The sequence below is a fragment of the Halichoeres trimaculatus genome, unplaced genomic scaffold (assembly GCF_033239565.1).
Source record: "Halichoeres trimaculatus isolate MK-OKI-2021-1 unplaced genomic scaffold, fHalTri1.1 fHalTri1_scaffold_3, whole genome shotgun sequence".
Classification (NCBI taxonomy): Eukaryota; Metazoa; Chordata; class Actinopteri; order Labriformes; family Labridae; genus Halichoeres; species Halichoeres trimaculatus.
The window spans coordinates 9,178,089-9,203,856 of NW_027437181.1; the positions used below are offsets into that span (position 1 = coordinate 9,178,089).

General features: G+C 39.9%; 1 protein-coding gene across 11 annotated transcripts in view; it reads right to left on the minus strand.

The window, feature by feature from the left end:
• Positions 1 to 717: 717 nt before the first annotated feature.
• Positions 718 to 25,768, minus strand: part of LOC141787471 (serine/threonine-protein kinase BRSK2-like) — a 136,295-nt gene continuing 111,244 nt past the window's right edge. For 4 of the 11 annotated variants that reach the window (XM_074665892.1, XM_074665890.1, XM_074665893.1 and 1 more), the window contains 7 exons: positions 21,586 to 21,646; positions 18,269 to 18,926; positions 17,758 to 17,806; positions 15,232 to 15,355; positions 14,736 to 14,916; positions 12,326 to 12,418; positions 718 to 4,860 (listed from right to left, as the gene is read on the minus strand). In XM_074665892.1, the coding sequence (XP_074521993.1) occupies positions 4,637 to 4,860; positions 12,326 to 12,418; positions 14,736 to 14,916; positions 15,232 to 15,355; positions 17,758 to 17,806; positions 18,269 to 18,926; positions 21,586 to 21,646 (1,390 nt within the window). In that variant the 3' untranslated portion in view covers positions 718 to 4,636. Of the gene's footprint in view, positions 4,861 to 8,712; positions 8,925 to 12,325; positions 12,419 to 14,735; positions 14,917 to 15,231; positions 15,356 to 17,757; positions 17,807 to 18,268; positions 18,927 to 21,585; positions 21,647 to 25,768 lie in introns of those variants that run through there. The other 7 variants (XM_074665899.1, XM_074665898.1, XM_074665896.1 and 4 more) reach the window with 4 other exon arrangements.

Sequence of the window (25,768 nt, forward strand, 5' to 3'; positions counted from 1 at the left end):
TAGAAAAGTAACCAGAAAAAAAGAAGTGGATATTTCTCCTAGGTTATTTTCATATATAAAAATATTGTTTTCTACAACTAATGTTTTATTTAATTGTAAATATCTGCTGATTGTTGCTGATTTCAGTGCTGCAGTTTTGCTTTCTTACACAGCATTTGGACTTCTTAATCTAACCTAATCAAATATTTCTGACAATGACTCTAAAGAGGGAGTTTCATGAAGACACTGGTTACTTTTTTCCAGAATTGTAATGTCTCTTATTTCTGTAACTTATTACTTTTTTAACTTTTATAGGTTTTTAGAATGCAGTGACAAGAAAAAAATACCTCAAAGATACTACCTTTAAAATGATCTAGCTGTGGTTATTCATGCTGTTTTTGTAATGTTTAGTTTTTTAATCAATCTTTTTTTTATAAACAAAAGACGTTTTGTAACACTTGCAGGCCACAAGGTGGCAGGATTTGCTGTGACTTTCTTGTACCCACTAAGTGTTTATCGTAAAACCATCTTTAGGGAGGAGGTCCAGTGTTGAGACATCTGCATCCAGTTGACCTTACCGTTGAATTTTGCTGATGTTAGCTCAGTCTCTGCAAAGCATAAGACAGAAATTTCTTAATAAAAATTACATTCTCAGCTGTGCATGGAGAAAATCTAACTTTAAACGTCTAATAAACTCAGAAAGACGAGCACACGTCCAAAGTCAACAGATTTATTTCCTTTAGCACTGAAGTTGTTCACAGTAACATCACAAGGGAATACATTGCCAGTGGTTATCCTGCTCAGTAGTAGCGCTCCGTGCTCCGAGTCCATTCTGTGTGCTCTGGATTCCCCCGGTAGAAAAAGAGGAAAGCGAACAATGAAAGGTATTGCTTTGATTTTCTCTCTGAGAACCAAACGGCCGGTGTGTGAGCTAGCCGACAGTCAGAGAGCTCCCTCTTTGAGAGAACGAGTAAGGAGGATGCATTGCACGGTTACTGCGCGTAAACGCAGTAATCAAAAAGGAGGAAGAGGGCCAGAGGACGGCAAAGTAAATGAAACGAAATCAAAATAAAAAGGCAAAGTAAAAGAAATGCACATAAAAAAACATAAATACATAAATAAGTGGAGAGAAAAAGGGAACGGGAGAACAATTCCACCAACGACATGCAAAGAAAAGACGAATGCTGAACATGCAAACAAGCGTACGAGGTCAAAGCTAAGAGTAGGAGTCCCCTCGGTTTTTTAAATAAGCGTGTCGGTAAACTCGGCTTATTTACAGAAAGAGTGTCTGCAGAGAGTCTTCATACACACGGAGGGGAAGAGGAGCCGACATTATCAACAAAGGGTTTGTTTCTCTCAGAGAGGCTACGTCTACATTCTTAAATTACGGTAAATCATTTCCAAAAAAAACTATTTTACAAAGTTTCTCTCGTCAAAAAAGCCGGGACGGAAAGAAGTCACACAACATGATCCAATAAGTTAAAGAAAAATATCCTTAAATTACTTTGACGTTAAGAAACATTCTCTACATCTCTCATATAAATAACTGAGAATAAATTAATAACAAAATGGCAAAATACAGTAAAGTACAAAAATATACACAGCAGTTCGATATTGTAAAAAATTATAATGAAAATAAAAATGTGTTGACACGGTGAAAGTGAGCCCAAATCTGAGTCCAAAAGTGCAACAAAGAAAAGACGTTTGAGAAGGCCTGGTCACACTCAGCTGAGTCCATGAGGTCACAAAAACAAGATCCCATGATTCCTCTCACTTTTTTTTTTTTTTTTTAAGTCATTTGATTAATGTGCAGAGCGAGGGTGTGGAAGCAGAATCATTGATCATCAGGAAACAGATGTTCATTCAGATCATCCTGAAATGAGATTCAATAATGGTTTAGAAGTTTACTGTCTCAGGGACCAGACACTTAGATCAGCCTGCCCAAAATGATACCAGTTCATGTTATTTGGCAAAATACACTTGCTCCGTTCAGATAAGCATGTTTACAGGAAGTGTCAGAAGAGTAAGGGGTCACTCATAATTGGCCATAGTATCACTATATTTCTATAAACAGAAAACAGTGAAGTTGCTGAAAGGCTATAAAGAGTAGGAGAAAGTTTGGTCTGGGTCTGTCTATGTTTGTTCAGAGATATGAACTTTATATCGCAAAAGGCTGCAACTGGATCCTGGGTCGATATATAAAATATAAAAATAAAAAAAAAATCAAATATAAAAATCTGACATAAGTGGCGAGCCAGCCGGTCCCCATGTTTGTAACATGTTAATCTTTACCTCCATTACACATTCATTCTGGGCACAATGGTGGGACATAACATATAGCTTATCAGCAGGTATGTCCATACGGGCATACCATTGTCAAATGGTTTCTCATCATGTTCTCTTGCCTGACTGTGGAGGACATAATGGAAATCAAACAAGCTCTTTAGCCAATGAACCAAACTGCTCTCAGTAACAAATTTTTAAAGCAAAACTGGACTGTACCAACCTGAGCCAAATACAAACTTTTAGAGATTACTGAAGCTCAACATGGAACAACATGCTTCCTACTCTGTCCACAGGAGGCGCCAAAAGTCATACAAACCAAAAGAGCCTCAAAGCACCAAGCCTTCAACAGAGACAGCTAAATGGGAGGACAAGGGTCTGTTCTAATCAATTTAAGCTGTATTAAAATGAGCATATGGGAAAATTTGGGAGCAACAGCTGTAACCCTGGAGAGTTGACTCCAAAATCAAGACTTAAAAAAAGAACTGCTTTACATCCATAAAACAGACTTGGAAAATGTTTTGGGGGGGAAAAACTCACAACATTATAAACAGGAAAAAAAATGCAGTTACTTGCAGTTAATTAGAAATCACAATTAATTATGATTTACTATAGAAATGAGTTTAATCACAATCCGTATATCATTTGTTAATTGATATTCCATCATAAGTTAAAAAAAAATGGAAAAACAGTTTTTTTCTTTTTAGAAATGAAAAAAAAAAATGCTGAAAAATTGGTTTCTGTTTTTGTTTTTAGTATCCTGTTTGTTAATATAGACCAAATAAAGGGAAGTTGACTATTAAGCCACGGGCTGATTGTGATTTCATTCTTTAATTTGTCTGATTTATTTGAATCAATTTCAAAAAGGACTAAAACATTTTTCAGTGTTTTGTTTTTTGAGTCATAATCAAATATAAATAAAATGACTGATCCACAGATTAATCATGATTAAAGATATTAATTATTTAATAGTTCAACTTTAAATCTCTGGGTCCTGTGTTTTCAAATTATGCCAATGAAGAACATCTGAATAAAAAGAGGTAAACAACGAGGGGGAAAAAGAAAAAGAAAAAAAATCAGTAGATTATTCTCCAAAATTTTTGAAATGAAAGAAAGGCTCTATTTCCACATTTAGAGGTCAGAATAAATGCCAAATTGGTGTGTTAAACTTTAGTGACACAAAGTTCAGCTGAGTTATTTTTCCAACTTTTTCTTCACGTTTTCTCCAGAAGTTACCTTCTCTGCTGATGTGACCAGGCCTGAACAGGTAAAAACAAAAAAAAAACAAAAACAAAATAATGGCAACACAAGTCTGAAACATAATGTCACAACTACACTTTTTGTACATACGGAACATTATTTCATCTGTACAACAGAATAGATCATTCATTTATTTAACATCACCTCCCCAGTTATCGGACTACGGCGAGCAGCCGTCGAGCTGTGGGAACCCGTTTACAGAAATGTCACAGAGCGAGCTCCAAAGATCTGACCGCTCGAAAACAAAAAAAAGACGAGAATATAAAAAGAAGTACAATCCAGCCAGCGATCGTCCAAATGTTTGTCCATCTTCAGCCGCTCCAGCTGCGTGTTTGTCAGCGTGTGCAAGTCTTTACATCCCGCAGAGAAGTTTGTGGAGGAGTACGTACGGTGTGTTTTTATGTACATGTGGGAGAAATAGAAGAGAAAAGAGGAGAGGGTGTGTGTGTGTGTGTGTGTTGGTGTGTGTGTGTGTGTGTGTGTGTGTGTGTGTATGTGTGTGTGTGTGTGTGTATGTGTGTGTGTGTGTGTGTGTGTGTGTGTGTGGGTCGACAAACATCACTGTCTTAAGGCGATTCTTTTTCTTTTTACAACTCTTCTGAGTGTGTTTGGTCTGATGGGGGAGACTCTACTGATGCGGCCAGAGAGAAACAGGGAAGAGGGAGCGAAGTGAAGAGGGGGGAGGACGGGGGAGGAGGGGGGAGGGGGTCCTCTGTCTGTTCTTCAGTTTCTTGAACTCTCTCTGTGGCGGCGGCGGCGAAGTCCGGAGGAGCCGCCGAGGTTAATAGTTATTATGGATGATCCCTGGTGGCAGAGACAAGTCAAGCCATCACACACGTGAGGAGGACACACACCCACCAACAGACCCCCGAGGACACAGAGAGGGACAGAAGGAAAGGACGACAAAGCTACATTTGCTACTTATTGTAAAATACTGATGGACTTGAACTGAAATAGCCATTCCTGTTATAGAGTAGAAAATTTATAGGCAAAAAGTAGATTTCTTTTTTGTTTCTCTCCTAGCTAAAGGGCAAAGTCAGCAGCTCTTCTCTGTCCTTGGTTCTGTTAGCCACAGGAAACTGCTCAGCCTCTACTCATGCACAGCTACCGCTCCTTAAGGTTGTTCCTGTGTCCTGTTGCTGGCCGCCGTCTTTGTTTTGTCTTTGCCGGGGGGGGATTTAGAGTCATTGGACGGGGGCTGGTTTGGCTTGCTGCTGGGGGCATGCTTGGCGGGGGAGCTAGGCGTGGCAGGAGCGCCAGGGGGGTGGGACGCTTGGATGTTCTTCTCGTCTGAAAAAAGCTGTTTAATTACGTCAAAGAAGTTACTCAACGGGCTGCCTATACAGACGGGAAGAAAAGAAAAAAACAAAGAGAGAGAAAGAGGGAGAGGGAGAGAGAAAGAGAACAAACAACTGATGAGCAATGAGGTTAACATGAGGAAAGGAAGAGGAGGTGATGGAGGGATGAGAGGAGGAGTGGAAGCAGAGGAAGGCAGACTCTTTCTTTGGGCAGGTAAAAAAAGGGAAAATCAGGGGCAGAGAGGAGCCAATCAGAGACTGTATGTAAGAGTGAGCGTAGCCTTGTTACTATATCTTAGTATTTCATGATGTCTTTGACTCTATATTAAACAACTAACTCCAAACTAATGTCATGTTGGGGCCAAGAAGCCCTAAGAGTTGAGTTTGAAACCACAAACTCTTCAGGGAAATGTTAACTTTGTGATTCAATCAGCCAATTTACCCCCTGCTGGCAGATAGAGGGAATACAGGCATGAAGCAGTTCAGTTTGACTTCACTTAGGAACTTGGAGGCTACGACCACCTTTTACACACAGTCTGTGGAGTTTATAAAGAGGAGGACATGTGATATCCCACCAGATTTATCATTCAGGTTATTTCTTAAAAATTACAACTCAGTTTGAGGTTAGTTTGGTTTCAGAGTCTCAGGTTCCTCTGCTGTGATGGAGAGCTAACAAGAGTACTGGAAGACACACATGGAAATGTTCACTGAAATGCAGTTGAGCGCAAATAGAGTATTATTATTATTATTATTATTTTTATTATTATTATTATTATTATTATTATTATTATTATTATTATTATTATTATTATTATTATTAAGGATGAGCTGGATGATGCAAAACATTTTTTTAAATAATCAGAGAATAAAGTATTATCTTATCTTATCACTAAAATTATTATAATCATTCTAATAATAATAATAATAATAATAATAATAATATATTATTATAATATATTATTATTTATTGTTATTATTATTCAAGTCCTTTTTAAAAATAATGAAAATTATATTTGCTTTAAATTAAAAAAATAATTAATTAATTAATTAATTGAAAAAGTGAAAACACTTGAAAGAGATATCTATTGTATTATCGCGTGACTAATTAGGAGTGTCACACAAAGTAGTACCTCAGCAAACTTCACAGCTCCGTAGGCTTAAGGCATGGCTGAGGCTGAGTAACCCTCAATGAAAGATATACATTTTCTATTAATTTCTGAGTAGACATACAAGTTTTACAACTAAAACTGAGCTGAGAAGCCAGAAATTAGCCAACCTAGTAATAGTCTCAGCTTTTTTTTCCATCAAGAATTGAAGAAAAGCCTGGTTTCATACATTCAGTTGGCTTTGACTCATGTTGCTCACTGTATAGCAGTAGTAAAACACTCCTTCACTCTATGGTATCAAATGATATATGAGGTGAAACCTGTCCCCGCTTTAAGCTAGTAGATTGTGGTGTAAGCCATAATCATTTTTATTTGGTGTCCATCACTTTTTTAGTGACACAGACTGAAATTTTCAAGTTGTACAACTTAGTATTTTAAAATAGTGTAAAATAATAATTTATTAAAATAATATGCGTGTGTTTTCTGCATCTCAGAGTTTAAACTTCCTCACTGTAACGTCTTCCAGAGCTCCACTCAACTCTCCATCAAATCAACATCCATCACAACATCCAACATCCATCTGTTAGCACAAAGGATCTTTGATAAAAAACAGTCATGAGTGAATCAAAAACATGCAACCAAACATCACAGAACACACATCAATCCAGTCACCGATCATTAGAGGGTTAGTGTGTGAACACTGTGTGTGAGTCAGTGATTAGGACCATCGCAAAATCCAACAGGTCGCATGTTGAAGTTTATCAGGTGTGGAGGCACATAAGTTTGTTCACTGGTGTGATAACTTACCCATAATGCTCTTCATAGACACAGTGACATTGTGTGTGTATGTGTGAGAGAGAAAGATATTCTGATCATGTGTTTTAGAAAGTTAAAAGGGAAGAGGGGCAACCCAGGTTCAAGTGATACCATGCAGAGTCACACACACTCACACAGTCACACACACACTAACACTAACTTGCACGCATTACTAAAGTTAACATTTAATTTCCTAAATCTAAATCTAACTGATAATTAATCAAATGTTTTTTTTTAAAACCAGTAAGCATGAAAACCTCAAATGAAGCGGACGGCAGTGTGAATAAGTAAGGGGCTTCTTTGGTTTATAGCAGGTCATTATTAGAATTAATCACTGATTTATTTTTTATCAACTACCAAGTGATTTAAAAAATATAACCAAGCAAATTAAAGCCTTTACTAATTTAGCAAGCAAGTATTTCTAATTCAAAAATGAATGTGTTTGATCAAATTTGCCTCAGATATAATTTAAGCAACTAAGCTTCCTCTCCCTGCTGAATTCTGCGGAACAGGTTTATGTATTTCATCTTCTTTGATTTTCTGACTTTGCAAATGTTTTAATTTTAATGTTTGACAGTCTCTTTTAACAAGTCCTTGGGTTTTCTTCATTTCACCTGCACCATATACATTATTTTTTTATTTTACTGATCTATCCCTGTCCCAGTTTGATCTTTTTATTTGTTTATTTATTTATCCATTTTTTGCAAAACAATTTCATTTTAAGTTAAAAATAATAAATAATAATCATCTGCAATATGTAAATATGTTACTGTCTATGCGCCTTGGTGCTTGCTCTTTTTTATTTGTGTTGCTGTATTGTTGCATTTTTTTGCACAAATTTTTCCTTCTCCTTTGATATTTTTTACATTTGATTTATTCTTTTAATTAAACTACACTCTTAATTTTCATACTGATGTTCACTATTTTTATAATAACTTTTCATACAGCACTATGTAACCCTATGGGCCCTTTGGTATCGCAATTTCAATCCTCTGTCTGTGTTACACATATTGCAGGGTAGACAGTAAAGCTACTGTTACTATTTTTCTCCTGTGTTTGTCTGGAGAACCATGGCTGCATTGTTTATATGTGAAATTAGCTGTTAGCAGCCTGTAGCATGTCAATGCTAACTAGTGTAGGGCTTGATGATTTCCCTCGAGCTGAGGAGGATCCCCTCGGGTATTTTCTATTCTATTCTATTCTATTCTATTCTATTCTACCTTGAAAATCAGTGCTTCTCCATTTATGATGAAGGAAAACTCAGTGGTTAAAAAAATGACTGAGTAAAGTTTTCAGGATGACAAAAATATATTTCTGTAGTTAAACCAATAAACAAAATTGGCAGATTGTAGAAAAACATGACTGTATAAACAAAAAAAATCTGTTTCATGTTTCTTGAAAGATATTTTTGCTGCACTGAAATTTTTTAACTGTTTTGTGAAAGTAATTGGTGTCCCATATCCTTTTTAACAAACACATTTGATTTCATTCTTGTTCCATTACATATACTTACATTAGGTAAAATTAATATTTAGTTTTGTAAAAGTATGATCATGTTTGTGCAACATTTTCACACCTGTAGCCTTTTTTCAATGTTTCAGGATGTTTTTAAATTTGATAATGTTGATGATTTATAATTTTTTTCTTCTTGAAATATATTTAATTAAGTCCTGATAGCATTAACTGAAACCCTGTGATACTGCAATAAAATGTTTGTGCACTTGAACTTCATCATGGTGCAAGCTGAAATTAACATTAACTCTTGAATAGAACCAGGAGTAAATAATGTTTTTTTTTTATTTTCATTTGAAAATCTTCAGCAGGAAAAAAAAACACATTGTGATCCCTGGAATAAGAGCATATTGTCCTATGTGATATGTTGTCTGACAAATAACAGCAGGTCAGGTTAATATACTGGAAATGACTGAAACAGTAGAAATTTAATTTCTATTTTAATCATGTCATTTAGCTTTGGTTGTGTTTTCCCACACACTCATTCACCCACGCTCAAACAAACACATGTGTAAGTGCACACGGGGTGTGTTGTGACAGGCCTCTGGGACGTTGCCAGTGTGTGTTAAAAGCCAGAGTTAAAGTGTTTTTGCCGGGAGCTCCCGGTCGCTCTGGGTCTTACCACGCTTGGAGGATTTATGGGGAAGAGCAGCTGAGCGCTGAGAGCCATCTGAGAGCAGAGGACAGCGTCAGAGACACCAACTGACCTACCGACCGACCGCTTCACTGCGGCTCAGCGCTGCATCATCAGTCAGCTGACATCAAACATCAGCAGCACACTGGCTGAAACCGTCCTCACTCCTGGGTTTGAGTCTAAAATCTCACACAGTGAATGTTCAACTCGCAGAAAACTCTCAGCTCAAACACTTTAATGTATTAACTGTGAGTCAGGACATCCACTGTGGCAGATTTTACCTTAAGATCCATCTTCTGCTGAGTCCACACAGGTGATGAATGAACAAGCATTCACACACACAGAGGACACTGTCTGGTTGCGCGCGTGTGTTTGTGTGTGTGTGTGTGTGTGTGTGTGTGTGCGTGTGTGCGTGTGTGTGTGTGTGTGTGTGTAGCTGTTAGGTGTTTAGTGAGTTTCATCGAACACATGCAGGTCATCATGTTTGAGGTCAACTGAACACAGAGCAGCAAACACAATCACAAACTTTGTGTTTGTTTGCTGCAACATTCAACACGTAGCATGCTTCTCTTTGGGTTTATCAGTCCTTCAAACGCACAACGTGGCAGTGAATGGCAGCTCACCCAGAACCATCAGCACACATCACAGGGCTCTGCTTTTTGACCCACTGTGTGTGTGTTTGTGTGTGTGCGTGTGCTCGGTTCTGAGGGAGTGTTTCATTCAGCATGCGAGTCATTCAGTCCATCCAGGTGGTGTCAGAGTAAAGCTGAGGTGAGAAGAAGCAGGTGGTGTGTCGAGGTAGACAGAGAGAGTGAGAGAAAGAGGTAGAAAGACAGAGAAAGAGAGAGATGTAGACAGAGATGTAGATAGAGATGTGGGTTATTGGCACATCTACAGGTGGAGGTGGTTGTGCATACAGTGCCTGATAACAGTTCCCATCTGTGGCAGTGACTGGATCAAAGTGGTGCTGCTGGCTCTGTGTGGACAGGCAGTTTAGGGTCGGGTAACCTGGGGTCTGGGTATCAATCCACTATCCTGTCTAAGGTTTTGCCTGTTTTTGATCATCTCTTGCACCTTGTGAGACACCTTTTCACTCCTTAGCTATTAATCTGGAAGGAGGGTTTTTATTACTGATAATCAAAAACATAAGGTCCTGGTTCACAATCATCAGATCTGAGGTACATCATGTTACCTGACCATTTAGTATTCTACACGTATTCTACACGTTAAAGGCTCTGTGAGGACTACCAGTTAGTGCTGACTGCAGTGACACCTGTGGCCAGAATCTGTTATGTTTTTCTGGGGTAAAGACTCCATTTCCCATGAGCACCATCACATACTGTCATGAGAACATGACTCTTGCCAAGAAGTGCATTTGTTTCGGAGAAATGACCTTTTATTGACTGTCTAACTATTGACTATAACCATGGATGGGAACCAAATTAGGTACTTCTATAGGTCCCCACTGAATTCCATCTGTGGCACCGGGAACCAATTCACATAAAATCAAAAGGTACCATGTTTAGGTACCTGAACATATCCATGTGACTGTGAAGGAGTGACAGAGTAGGCAATATTCTATGCTAGACATGAACACAGCACTGCAAGTTTATATATTGAGGAATGAATATGTTAAAATGAAAAACTTTGAGATACCGATAGCCAGGTACAGGGCATCAGTACCGAATCATTTCAAATATGATAGGTACTAGGACTGGGACGATATGCTTTTCAATTCAATTCTTTTGTGATTTTTGGGGCGCATAGTCAATTTAATTTGCAATTAACACGTGAAAAAGTTGAATGATGATAATGTCTACAGACTGTATCGGGAGCTATATTCCCCCCAAAATGAACATCGCTTGAGTCAGTTTTTAAGATTTATTCAGGGGATCTGATACCTCAACTTTTTCCAGCCCAGCTTATAAACAAAGACTAAAATGAAGGGTTTAAATTTGAAAAAAAAAATGATTTTGAACAACTAAAAAACAAAAAAATCGATTTTAAACTGTTAAACAAAAAAAAATCCTGATGCTATGATACATCGATTTTTTTCTCCCACTCCAATAGGTACTCATCCCAAGTCTAAACTCTCAAAGCCTGGTGCTCTGAGATGTGTCTGTGTTTAGCGTTCTTCTGCCAGTGTCCACCATTATGACTAAATTACTCACATAAATGCCAGAGATAACTAGTTTTGGTGCTGATAATCTCATTTTAAACCAGGCATTATGAACAGGCAAATAAATAAAAGTGAGACTATTTCAAGACCACTAATAAAGTCCTCACAGAGCTTTTAATGCAACTATCTGTTCTCTCAAATTTGTGTGTTTTGACAGCAGGCTTTTTCTTTCAGCTTAAATAATTGTGCTTGAGTAGAAAAGCAGGTTTCATTGTAAAATTTTTTTGGTGATTTTGCCACAGTACTGTCTGAGAAGAAAATGAGAGCGAAAAGTTTAAAGGATGAAAATTCTTGCCAAAAAGTCATCTTTTTAGAAAACATTTGTCAAGTTTTTTGTAATAAGAAGCTACATTTCATCTTCAAATCAGAGGTCGGGTTTTAATGCATTTAAGTTAAAATAAAACTCTCTGAATGGAGAATTCAGGTTATGAAGCTAATGTATTGAAATGAAAAATCTGTGCATGTGTGTGTGTGTGTTTGATGCCAAGCTTTAATGTGCCAGCAGTGTTCGTAGATGGGCTGTATTTACTCTGTTTCACCACCAGAGGGGACCATTATCAAGTAAATAACCACAGGAACAAGAACAGGAATACTTGAGCGTCACGCTCACAAACAGAAGTAACAAAGACGACTGGAGAACACACAGTCACTCTTTCTTTTCTTCCAGATTTATCCATCCATCTTTTTATAGGCAGCCCAAAAAGATCCAATCAGGTCAGAGCATATTTCAAAAAATTGAGGGATTGTTACAGAGACGTTATGAAACACTTAACACCTAAAAAAGAAGGAATTGTGGTTTGTAAACTTCCTCTCTCCCTTAATCAGACAAAAAAAGCAGCATGCACGAATCAAACAACTACACCACACGTGTTCAGGTGTAAACCGACTATTTCCTGAGCGACTGTTTGCCTGTGTGTGTATGTTTTTCTGCTGAGTCAGACGATGAGAGCCAAGCTGCTGTCTGCGGTTTGATGTACAGCTCCTGAGAGGCTGTAAATACTACAGCTCACGTCCTGTGTGTGTGTGCATGTCTAAGTGTTTGTGCACGCCATGATATGTAGCAGGGGCATGCACGTGGAGATGCCTTGTGCTTAAAGCAGCGGGGCCGAGCCGAGCCGAGCCGAGCCGAGCTGAGCTGAGCGTGTCCGGGCCGAGGTGTTCTGCAAGTGTAGCTGTGCTGTGAGGGGTGCCAGGATGCTGTGAAGGGGGGAGGAGCAGGAGGAGGAGGAGGAAGAGGGTGGCGAGGGACTGGACTTACCAGATATCTGTGGCTGGATGCCAGGCTGGTCGTTGGTGCTGAGCAGCTGGGCCTGGATAGTCTCCACCACACGTTTGAAACGTCGGCTGGGACCTGAGGAGCAAACAGAGTGATGAGCGTGTGCTGTGACCTATGTGAACCTTTCTTCTGCTGCTTCCGATGTTTCAACGGTGGATCAACATCCAGACCAACCATGAAATAACAGTTAAAGACGTAAAAGCCTGAAACACGTGCATCAACTAAAGCTCACATCAACGACTGTCTCGACACATCTGAGAGAAGACTGGAGTGTTTTCACTCCTGATGGATGATTATAAACATTTATTCTGTCTTTTTAACAAATACTAAATTAACATGCTCATTCTGTCGTACAGATAATGACAGTAATGAGTCTCTTTGTCACACCAGCTCGGTCCTGATTGATTGTATTGTCTGCTTGTTGAACACCTGTGCAGGAGCAGCATGGTAACACAGCTGTTGGCTGTCTTGTGAGGAGTTGTTTGGTTCACCCTTAGAATAGTTGCCTCATAGTTGTTTGACAGAAATGAACACTTTCATCTGTCTGCAAACATCTGCAGAGTGTTGTTAAAGAAAAGGTGATGACACAACAATGGACAAGCCCCAGTCAGAATTCATTTATTTATTTATTTAATTTTTTTCATCTAACGCTGAAATGATTCAGCTTCAGCACTTTTTACTTTGTCTTTTGGGGTTTGAATGATTTGCAAGCCATTAACCTTCTGCTGCATACTGGTGACTGTAGTGTTCAGCTATTTTAAGTCATTTCCTCCTAAATCCAGTGATGCTCCCTATGGTGGAAGTGCTCTCTGCTGCCGCACTCCTTTGAGCTTTATTCAGTGGTCAGTCATTGTAACTGCAAGTCATTTTTCTCTGACTCCTCAGACAGATACACCTGTGGAGCCCTGCAGCACTCCTAAAGAACCCTATAGGTAAAAAAAAAAAAAGAAAAGAAAAAAAGATAAACAGTTAACAGTAAATCAGGGGTCTCCAACAAGTAGAACCCCGCAAATGGAAAATTCAGAACATTGATTGAGAAAAAAGGAAGAAAACACAAAAATATCTTCACAAACTATCTACTCACTACAACTCTAAATCAATCCATCCTCCTCCTCCACCCCACAAATAATATAAGAATATCAGCCAATAGCATTTGATTTCATGACTTTATCACCTGTCCTAATGAGCAGTAGCTAGTGTGTAGACTCAGTAGCCAGCTGCTTTTGTTTTTAAACCAAATGTGAACAGAGTTATTATTAAATATATGGATTTTATTTTACCGTTACTGAAGAAACTGACCAAATAAAGGGCATTGATGGACAGCATGCAGTGTCAAACACACTGTGACTAGAAGTAGCTCTTGACTTGTTTGATTATTTAACAGTGGCTCTCACCCTAAATATGCTAAAGACCTCTGATCTAAGTAAAGCTTTAATCTGTTATTTTTTTAACATTTTGTTTCAAATAAGCTGTAAATTATGATTAACCATGTGTCCACTGAAGGGGTTTTATGCAACACAATAAAATATGGGAAAATATGCTGAAATGTTTTTCAGAGCATGAAAAAAATAGTTATTAATGGAATTAATTCTCAGGCATGTGTAGTCCGCTGGAGTCTGTAACTTTATCAAAAATCAACAAAACCTTTTTTCATGCACTTAGAAGAAGAAAAACACTTAAGGAAGAAATCCTGACACAGGCTTTGATATTTCATACCTCAGAGGGTTAACTATTGTGTCCAACACCAATTTACACAGTGCCTGTGTTCTGTTAGAGTAACTAAAGAGTAAATCAAAGGGAAACTAGTATCTGTTTATACAATTCCTCTCCAGTATTCACAGCTTATAAGTATTATTCATGCTGAGACACACTGAGCTGGCCTTTGAAATTATGTTTTTAAAGTGTAGTTTTAGCAATTTGTTGTACCCGTGTATCAGAGCACAGACTTTTGACATTCATGTGGCTGTCAGCAAAATATTGAAAACCGAAGCTGTTTGGACGATGCAAGATTGCTTAACTGTACCATAATGCAAAATAATGTCTCTATTTAATGCTGAGCATTTGTCCAAAAAAAAAACAATTTGGGTGTTTTTTCTGACACCAAGGCCTTCTAGATGAGAATCATTAGCACAAATGAGGTACTGGTGGTGCTTCAGACCGTCACAGAGAGCTGCTATCGGTTTTAAAAGCCACAAAATGTTGCAGTGTTTGCAGGGTCTGAAGCCCTGAAGCTTTAAATCTTTCTCAGCACAAATATGAAAAAGGCAGAATGATTCATCCACAGGTTTTGTTTCCAAAACAACTGCATCTACTAAAAAGATAACAACATTCAGTTTGAATGATGTAGTCCTGCCACACCAATTCACTTAAAATGCTCCTGCATCGTTTTTACCTGAGAGCAGCGTGAAGGTGACGGAGTAGATGCCATTATCCTTGGTGGCACTGGTGCTCTCGGTGTATGTGATGTCCACCTGGAACTTCACCGGCTTCTGGAAAACCGTAGGACCGGCCGTAGACTTGTACTCTGCCCGGAAACTGGTCTGAGAGATGACGCTGTGGCTCAGGCTGGGGATCTGAGAGAGGGGGGGGGAAGGGTGAGTCAGCAGCAGAGACAAGCAGCTTGTGCATCAGTGAGGATAGCAGCGTGGATGAGAGTGCAGTGGACAGGAGCAGAAGGAGGCTGAGTGCTGGATGAGTCTGAACACGTCACAGAGCTTCACAGCGTCAGTGCCTGAGTCATCGTAAACCAGGAGACGTGAGTGGAAGGTAAACAGCTGCAGACGATGCGTCCGTCGCTCAACACAACATGATGTTACAACAAGCAGAGGTGTGAGGCAGGTCAGAACACAGAGAAGATCATTAACAGAGAAGAAGAAGAAAACACTCACGGAGAGGAAGGCGTGCACAATGTCCGCCTTTATGGAGCTCAGAGGTTTGTCTCTAATCACGATGAAGATCTGCTCCTCTTTCTCAAGGTTGATGAAGTTCCCGAACCAGGACTTCTTCGCCAGTCTGTGGAGAGGAGAACACAAACATGACTTGATGAGACAGTTAAAGTAACTGTTATCTGAAAGGTCACACCAGGGCAGTCACTGAGATAGCAAACAAAGATGATACAGACATGAATGTTAAGACTTAGGCCAAACTTTAGATAAGACTGCATCTTATCTCTAAGACCAAACATACCTAAAACCTGAAACATCTTAAATTGACTCTACTTGTTTTATTTTTTTAACTTTATCTAACTAGGAATGTTAATTGAAATTCAAAATCTCTTTTACAGCTGAGTCCTGGCCAAGACAGCAGCAGAACAATAGAAAACAAGTAAATGTTCCATCAATCAGTAAATGAACAGAATTCAGAAGTAAAATATGTGCATAGATAAAGAAAACGATCAAATTTTGGGTGACCTTGTAGCTTGGACCAGGATGACAGAGCTTGACCCATACTATTTTTAAGTTTGTAATGCTGTGTTCCACTTGTACTCGGAACTGTTAAATTTTTGCCTCACAGGAACACGGTAATTCAGTTTTTAAAGTCATGACCTATTAGCCACATTTAGGGACACTGCCCATGTCATCTTATAGTGATATTATACCACTGAACCCACTTCAGTGTACAATGCAACAAATAACTACAAAAAACAGTTAACTCGTATACATAATGGAGATAAACCGATATGGATTTTTTGGGGCCCATACCGATACCTATTATTAGTAGGCCAGGAGGCCGATATTTTAAGCCAATGTTCATTTGCTGTCAAAGTGAAAATACTGGCGTAGAAAATTTTGAACAATACAAACTCCAACACTAAACTGCAGTCAAATGCCTTCAAGCATATGTTTATTTAACAGCTCCCACGCTTAGCAGCATCCTTTATAAAGTTATGTGGAAAATTTAAAAAATAAATAGCTTAAGTTTTCTACAGTAAATAAAGTTTTATAAAATTTCTTTGTAACTGAAATAAAACTATACAGAATTGAGTTTGTGCTGCCTTTTACAGGCATGTAATGCAGTTGAACTAATTTTCTGTTTGGTTTTACATGACTGATTTTAAATGACCATCTAGGGCTTCCATAGTGTAGACAGGGAGGAATTCTGTGCAGAGAAGCATCAGAGCCAAAACAACACAGTTTTGAATTGGTTCCATATCTATATATATATTTAAAAAAAAGCTGATATGCCCCAAAATGCCAAATATTGGCCCCGATAATCAGTCTATCCCTAATACTTAACCATAACTTCCTTTACGGGAACAATTTTTGGTTTTTTAATTTTAAAGTCTTACTTTTCCCAAATATCAAGGAAAGATTAAAAATGCACACCAGACAAAAGCTTGAGTTTCAGGAGGATAAACCATACACCCTGACAACTGACAGATCTCTCTGATGACACCAAAGATAAGTACTTTTTATTTCATTTCAACATATTTATCTATTCTTACCTGAACTAATAGACTTTATCTTCTTCTGTGAGACTTTAATTCATAGAAATGTGAACTTATCAGCTCAATTCACTTCCTTCTTACGAGCATTGGACACATGCAGAATTGCCTCTGTTGGCAAAAAGACAGAACTACAACCAATAAGACCAACACCATGTGAAGTTTTTTGTTGTTTAGACCTCCTTTAAGTCAAAATCCAACAACAGATGAAAAAGGCTGAAGCAGCACTCCTACAGATCCTGCCACATGATAAATTTCAGATCAATGACGCACATTTCAAATTATTCAAATAAACAGATTAAACAGCCCTTATTGGGCTGTTACATAAAAAAATGACACCTCATATATATCCCATACAAAGAAAGATCTGAAATGGAGCCAGCTGCTCTTGATGGCAAACCTGCTGAAAGTGTGGAAACCTTTAAATACTTTGGCACAGCTCTGGACCTGCCAGCTAAGTCTGTCTGAAAATGCAGAGTAGATTTTCAAGAAACACTCTCAGTTTCTTCACCTCCTCTGGAAACTCAGAGGCCTTGGTGTCAGTGAAGTGTGTCTTAACTTTCTGACTCCCTGCCTGGTACGATCAGTCCAACTCTAGGAGCAAAAATAAACTCTCCATAATGAATCAACACTGGGAAAACTAAAATATCCTCTGCTCAACTATTTACTGACAGGATGAGGAGCTCAGAGCACCATGCAGATGGTTCCCATCCTCTGATCCACCCGTTTGAGCTTCTGAGCTTCTTCCAATACAACAAGGACAGGTTTTATTCTAGTCTATGATTGGTCTTGGGATCAGTGGGATATTGACAGCAGTTTTATTAGCAACAAGAGCAACATCCCAAGAATCAGTCTGAAACCCTTCATCTACAGTCAGTCTCTACAAACAGATATTTTGGTCGTTTCCAAGAAGTTTGTACAAAATGTTGATTTTCTCTGCTGTTAATGTCACATAAACTTTTTTACTCACTCTGGAGACGAGTCTGGAGTTAGACTGGACATGTCCTCCTGGGTGGGAACTGTGGAAACAGAGGTCAAAGGTTGCAGATTTCAGTTTGCAAGTGGTGTAGCTCTTTAAACACAGCTCTATGAGCAGAAACTGTGGATACTCCAGATTTGACAAATAATGTTTCAATGTGAACAAATTCATCTGGTGTCTTCATTTCTCGGCTCACTTCGTCTAGAGGAACTTCACTGTGTTATCAAAGCAGCTGCAGGAAGAAACGACTTAAACTAAAGCAGAACATCTGAATTTTCCACCTCCTGTGATGAGATAGTTATCAAGTGTGTGTGAAATGTCCAGAGGCTGCAGTTTTGTCATGACGGAGCTGCAGCAGGTGAAATATTAAAGGAGAGATGATTAATGTTTGAGTTGTTCTCTGGTGAGTCGCTCTTTAACAGATAACATCATAAAGATCTGATATGAATAAATAAACTGAGGTCTCTTCAGATAGAACTCCTTCTCCTCCTCTTCCTCTCACCTTGCATTTTCCTGCGGTGGAAGCGCGGCGAGCCCAGGAAGCTGTTCTTGATGGAGTTGAGGCGTGTCCTCCAAGGCATCCCCCCGATAGAGGGACTCGGCGGCGGCGTTGGGCTGGGTGTGCCAGCCGGGCTGTCTTTAGGCGTGTGCACCGGGGTTCCTTTAGGGGTGGGGAGAGGGCTCCCTCTGGGGGAGGGGTGGGGGGTCACCTGTGTGATGGGGACAGATTTGCCGTTGTGGTCAGGGTGGAGGTGGTGCCGGCGGCGGGGAGACATAGGAGGCACAGGGGAGAGTGGGATGGACAGTTTGGGGGGGACGGTGAGGGGTGGGTGGCGTCTCACCCTGGGGCTGTTGGGGATGCAGGGGGCCAGAGGGTTGCTCGGTGTGGACGGCTCAGATTTAGGGGTGGAGGGGGTCTGGGCGGTGTTGGGTAGGGGGTTGGATCTGGTAGTCTGAAGGGGTTTCTCAGACACTTTTGGCTTGGCAGGGAGGGTTTGCGTGCGGGGGTGCATGAGGGGGGACCCCATCTTTGGCTGGTAGGAGTTGGGTGTCCGGGGCCCCACCCCGTTAAGGCGGACCTCAGGGGAGTGGGTGGGGCTGCAGTTGGGGGACTGACACAGGTCGGGGGACTGGGGCGGGATGAAAAACCGCCGGTTGGGCTGAGATTGGTCATGCGGCGTTTGACATGACAGCAGAGTCAGCCAATGAGAGAGCAGGACCACAGCCAGCGGAGCAGCACAGCCCATTAAAGGATCAATCCCAACAAAAAAAGAGCAGGACAGAAAAAGAGGCGTGGCAGATGGGTTGAGAGGTGGAGCAGGCAGGAAGTGGTGAGAGTGCAAGAAAGAAAGAAAAACAGAGCATGCCATTAGCACAGTGATTAGCCAATCAGAAGGCAGCAGTGGAGCATTCATGACGTATTAACAGTAGGGATGCACCGAGATATGAATTTACATACATCTTTTATCTTACAGCTTCATTTATTCTGCTCAAGAATTTAAAAAACAGAGAAAAACCAACAAACCAATCACATCTGACATCTGACACAGGAAGCAGATCAAGAATTTCTGTGGGACTCTGCGGTGCATCCCTATCTACCAGCCAGTGACCCAGCTTGAAAGCTAATGCTTGTAGCTTCGCTCTCTGCCCGGGAAAGCAGCTGGAGTGCATGCAGAGTGCTGATGCACGATGCTGTGGGATGAATGAGCATATCACCAATCAGACGGTCAGAAAGTGAGAGCGTCCAGAGCGGCAGCGCTCTGGGAAACCTCAGAGAGCTCTGTGGTGACCTGGCTGCTCTCAGATTAGAGCTCAAAGCGGGTGAAGCTGCTTTACATGACATGAAACTCTCAGGCAGGGTGTCTGTGTGTGTTAAGAGTACAGTCTTTATTATTTCTGACCACTTTAGGCCTCATTTAAGAAATATACATGAAACTTTTTAACAAATCAAAATCACAAATGATCCAAAATCGTGACATTGAGTCAGACAATGACTGTTTTTCTAACCACAGGCCAAATTCGAGCAATCAAACATTTTGGACACGAGACACCATGTTGTCGTAGTGATCCAAAATATCTATATTGTAATATTTATAAAACTGCCCTAAGTCTCACATTCTAACCATCTGAATGTGGCTTTCAAGCAATTTAAAGACTCCATCTGGTATAAAATTAAAAGTTTTTGTCTTATAGTTTCTTTTTTTTTCAGTTTCCGTGATTAGGTTTCTTTGTCTTAAATTTGGTTTATTTATCTTGTACTGCACTGTGGTTGTCACAGTTACCAGAGGTTACAACACAGAGCTGGCAGGTTTTTACGTAATTCACAGTTTGACAGTTGAATCATATTTTACGTGAGAAAATTTGAGTTAAATGACAAATTTATTTCTGTTTCTTCTAGAAGAAGAGTTATCCGAGGGACTAGCTGGCTTCATTTCCAGTTTTTACAATGATCTTGCTCTATTAAAGTTTTACATTTTTTTAAACATACAACTTAATATGAAAACTTTTTCTTCTTCCATCTTTCCTGGATTCCTACCCCAATGATGATCCTCTCCTGGTTCATGTTGGGCTGTAAAACCTTAAACCTGTTGATTCCTGGTCTTGCTCCGCTCAAGTCTTTTTGTTGTTGGAGTCAAGACAAATACCATCTGGTTTGAACGTGCTTTGTTTTATTTCGAAAGTCAACCAGATGTTTTAATGTTTCAAACACGATTTTCTGTCCTGCTTGATTTCTTCTGTGCAAATTCATTTGCCATTACTCTAGCATCTGTAAGTCTTATCTGAAGGACTCTAACCCGGGGCTAAGTCCATCCAAAAGTGTAGAAGTGAGATCTGGTGGGATATGATTTCAAAACCCTTCCCTGAGCTCTCATGAACACTTCAGGTCAGCCTGATCAGGACAGAACACTGAGCGCAGTAACGCCAGTTTGATGGTCTGAAGATTTAACTTCTAATGAGTTTCCTCTCGACTGCATAGCATCAGTGCAGTTAAAGGAAGCAGCTAAGGACAAGAGTTTGGGAAAGTTTCCAAAGTTGACAGTTTTATGAATCCAAAAACTCAGAGACTGAAAAAGAGATGTAAGAGAAGTAAAACAAATGTTCCTGCAGGAGGCCCAATGACTTTTATTCTTGACTTTTCAAACTGAACAGAATCAAACAAGAAGAAAATAAAAGGATATCCTGCACCTTGAGGGATAAAACACTGAAATTCATTATAGAGTGAAAGTGTCTGAGTGTCTTTGAGGAGACAGTGGGTGTTTGATGATGCACAGTCTGTGTCCTTGCTGCTGAGGGTGAGCTTCAAAAATGCAAAGAAACAGAAAAGCTGCAGGTTGATTTAAGTGAACCTCTGCAGCAGTGATTCATGGACTCATGGTGCTAATCTGCAGCTGCATGAGGTCATGTTTGGACATTAAATCACCAGATCTCATCGGGTGTTTGGTGTTTGGCCTCCGATGGATCAGGTCCCACTTCATCTAAAGCTATGTGACGTACAGAACGGACTTAGCGCTGCTCACACCCAGGTCAGATCAGGACGTTCACAGCAGATTATACCTCAGCTCAATTGCGATTGGTCTCGCATAATAACATATCTAGTTTTTGCTTTTTGTTATTTGGAGCTCAAATCAAACTGTGTCTCATTCTCCAGCCCAAACATGAGCTGGACTGGTCTGTACATCACACACGCTCAGGATGAAGCGCTCGTCGATGTGTGTGAGCTGCTGATGAGTGGCTGAAGTGAATGAACATCCCTGTGTGAGCAAAGTAACACACCAGCAGTGGCCAGGTGCATTGTGGGAAACCTGGACTGACACTTACCCTGGGGCTGCTGAGTGGACTGGTGGACAAGCCAGAGGACGCTCCGCTGATCGACCTCGACCTGAAACACACACACAAGCACATCAGTACACAGATAAGTGCAGCGGGCTCTCACACACCGTACGGCTCGACGACACACACCACAGGTACACACACACACACAATACCACAACCCTGAGGTGGAGTTGTTGGACTTGAAGGTGATTTGCTATCTCGGAGAGGAAACTCGTTCTCACAGTTTCTTTTATCACTTTGTCCTTCAGCTCAGCGTCTTTTCTTTCCAGGTTTTAATCCTCGGCTCTTCTCTTCTACCCGCTCCTTTAATATTATCATTTCTCAGTCAGCACACGTTGAAATTTACTTCACGTAACCTGAATTCTGAAAAAAAACCATCCTGAACCAGGTAGCAAACTTTGATTAACACTTGGAAACTTTTTACCTTCATCACACTTTTTCAGTGACGCTGGTATTTTCTCACCAGGGTCTTACATCTCACACAATCCTGAGTCTATATGTCTACAAGGAGCAGAAAGATTTGTAGCTTGTCGAGGCAGCCCCAGAGCCGGATGCAATGGTTGTAACCAAGAGGAATTCTGCTGTTTGGATAAACACAATGGTCTGGAGTGCCTCATCCAACATCTATGAAAAAAGGCCTCAGTGGTCGAAGTTTGTCCACTTAAAATTACAGTTATTGTCACTGACAGGCTCAGATTGTTGGTCAACATAAAGGATCTCTGCAGACTAAGACCAGACTTCACTGGCATCAGCAGGCCTGTACCAGCTTGGTTAAAAAAAGAGAAGTTGAAGTGCTCAAAAACGACCTGCCATAAAAGTTGTTCCTTTCACTTACTAAGACACGTCAATATGGAAAGGAGGTCAAAATGTGATAGTCTGCCTTAAAAACTAACACATCTGGCAAATTTCCAAGCAAATATGATAAGAGAAATGATTAATTAAAGGGGCTGTGAGGAGTTGCAAAGTGATCTTGAAAAAGTCTCCCTTCTAGATAAATGCCCAATCGCAATCCATACTTTAAAATGAGATTATCAGCGCTAATATAGTTTATAAAGAAATGCTACTCTGTAGCTTTCCTATTGGGTCTAGCAGGATTTGTTTGGAAGTAAGAAGACTTATCTGTGTGATCTGTCTGTGAAAACGATTTCTGTGATTAATTTTGTAGTGATGGTAGACACTGGAGCCTTACTGTCAGATGGGAAAAAAGACAGAGCTAAAAAAAAGAAAGAGCTAAACTGTTTGTGATAATGTCCATTCCAGCCCACATGAAGCAGTTATTCTGTTGTGGTCTGTTCAAACTTGCGAGTCTATCAATAAAATGAAGAGTGAGGTTATGTTAGCTCTGCTTGGTAGATGACTGGCAGGACATGACCAGGATCCACTGACGTTACACATTACAGACATGGCTCACAGCACTGGGATGTCAGCTGTGACGGCTACTAAACTACTGTGCAAACCGACAGTTTGCTTGTTGTCACATTAGCCCCCGGATATGTCCTAGCACCAGGCTGCCAGTAGCGCTACATATAGCCAGGTACATATGTAAAGTATAAACTTACGTTTGGTTGTTGTCAGATTTCAAACTACAGCGCAAAGTAACTGTACTGATAAATACCTTACCTCAGTGTGTTGTATCTAGTAAAAAGTTGTCTTGAACAGAAAAAAATGCTCCAGACAAACACACACCTGGTTAAAAGTCACATCTTCATGACAGTGTGCATGAGACTCAGGGCCAGAGGCTGGCAAGGCAGTCCAGTTAAAACAGATTCTCCTCAAAACATCCTTAATGAAATCCCTGCCACATTTACTGAAAAGTATCATCAATTTTACTTTTGGAAATACATTGTCTGAAAATAACTTTTATTCTTTTTGCTGACAGTCGGTTTGAGGAGAGTGAACAGAGCCTACTGTGGCCTTTTAAATGAGCAGCGGTTAGCTAGATGTTAGCTTTCATGTTGCTAACTAGCTGCAGGAAATCATCACACAATGAGGCGTGTCCTGTGGGATTGAACTAAGCCTTAAACATGAGCAACACCCAGAGTTAAAGTCAGCATCTAAAAATAATTCAGACATGTCAGCATTATACCATGAATGAACACACACACACACACACACACACACACACACACACACACACACACACACACACACACACACACTGCAAAATTCATTAGCGCTGTATCTCTTCTCCTCCATTTTTCATTTACGTGTCATTAACTTTTCATATCCCCCTCCTTCTCTTGCTCTCTTTTGTTTAAACGGCGTTCTTTCTTTTAGCTCACCCCTCACACACACACACACACGCACAGACACACACTTTTTTAACCAGAGCTGGTACAGGCCTGCTGATGTCTTTTGAAGATGAAGGGATTTAATTGCCCAAAGACAATTTGGCTTTGTTGAAAGCAAAAATGAAAGCAGTAAATCATAATTAAATATCCTAGGACACACACTCATACACACACACTCTGGAAGGAGGGGTGACATCACTGGCATTGAATTAGCGTCTGCAGCTGTGTTGTTGTGTTATATAATTTTAATGTTGAAGCCATTAAAGCACTCAGATGTAATTGCAGTCATTTGGTTCCCGTCTTTATTTTCATTATTATGATTATTGATTGTTTTATGAGGCAGGTTGTAAAAGTGTCGTTTGTGTCTCCCCCTCTCTCTAAATGAGTGTCATTATTGATAAGTGAATTACAAACATGTTTGTGCTCCATTAAAAAGTCCCTGTTGTTACACTGTTAAAGGTTGATGTTGGTGTGTGTGTGGCTCATTAGCTGCTCTAACTTCACAAGTTGTTTGAAATGTGTAAAGGATGTGGGGTAGTCTATGGGCTGAGATATGTGCAAGTGTTTTGGATCTGTAATGGGAAACAAGAAATTTTACATAAAAAACTTTATCATAAAAGCATGATTTGAAACTGGATTTATTTGCTTTGAAGTTGTATTTTATCTTGCTTGACATCAACACTCCTCGTTCTTATAATTTAAAAGATATCGATTATTTTTTAGTTCCCACAACTCATTTCCAAAACTAATTTCCTGTCTGTGGCTTTACTCCTTTTACTGAGCTGGATGACTGTAAGCCTGGATTTTAAATCTAGTATCTAGTCAGTATGTCTTGTACATAGACTGTAAATAGAGTGGACACCGTGGCTCCGCCATTTACCATTGTACGTTTTTGGAGTCAAACACCCCAACACAGGTGTAGACATTGTAGCAGTTGCGCAGCTTGAGTAGAGACTGTGAGGGATTCTGGGAGAATCTGAGTGGAGTGGAGCCATGTGACAAAAATAATATATTTCTTTTTCTAGAGAGTTTAATCACTTCTTGACTCTACCTTCCAACATATTTTACAATCCCCCCCAAAAATACACAAGACCGGCAGCTGTCGATCATCATTAGACGTGATGTAAAACCTTGTTTTTAACCTCTTATAACTATTGAAAATAAAACTTTTAAGAAAAAAAGAGGACTTGAATACAAGGCAGCCAAATCACATTTCTACGAGGTGTATTAATTCTTTAAAGTGTGACCACAGCTCATCTGGATTGACTGGAGAGCCAGATATTTTGACCTTTACTGCAGCCAGCCACCAGGGGGAGCAGTTTTTGTGGCGACATCACTTCAAGTCAAGCAAGATGACTTCGGGTTTTTTTTACAGTCTATGGTCTGGAACCCCAACAGAAAGGTACCAAAAAGTGGGCGATACGGGTTGGTAATTTAGGGACCTGTTCCAGTTTTGGTCAAATGAAAGAACACAAAATGCATGCTGTACCAAACTGAACTGAATCATTTGGTGGAAATGGGGCTTTATTGTGAGTGTGTGTGAATGGTTGTCTGTCTCTTCGTGTTGGTCCTGTGATTGACTGCTGACCTGTTCAGGGCGCACCGTACCTTGAGCCCTAAGACAGCTGGGATAGGCTTCAGACCCATGAGCCATAGTGATGGAAAGTCAGGACAGATTTTTTTTAAGGCAACCTGTCTAAAATGTTTAAGTACAATGAACTACTCTGGGTTTACAGTCATAATTTAAGACTCTAATCTATGTTTTTTGTTTGTTTGTTTGTTTGGTTTTCTTTGTCTGATTTCAGGAAATGAAAACAATCTTTCAGCATTTCTAAGTTCTGCTTCAGCTGAATCCTTTTTTTTTGATTAGCCTGTTT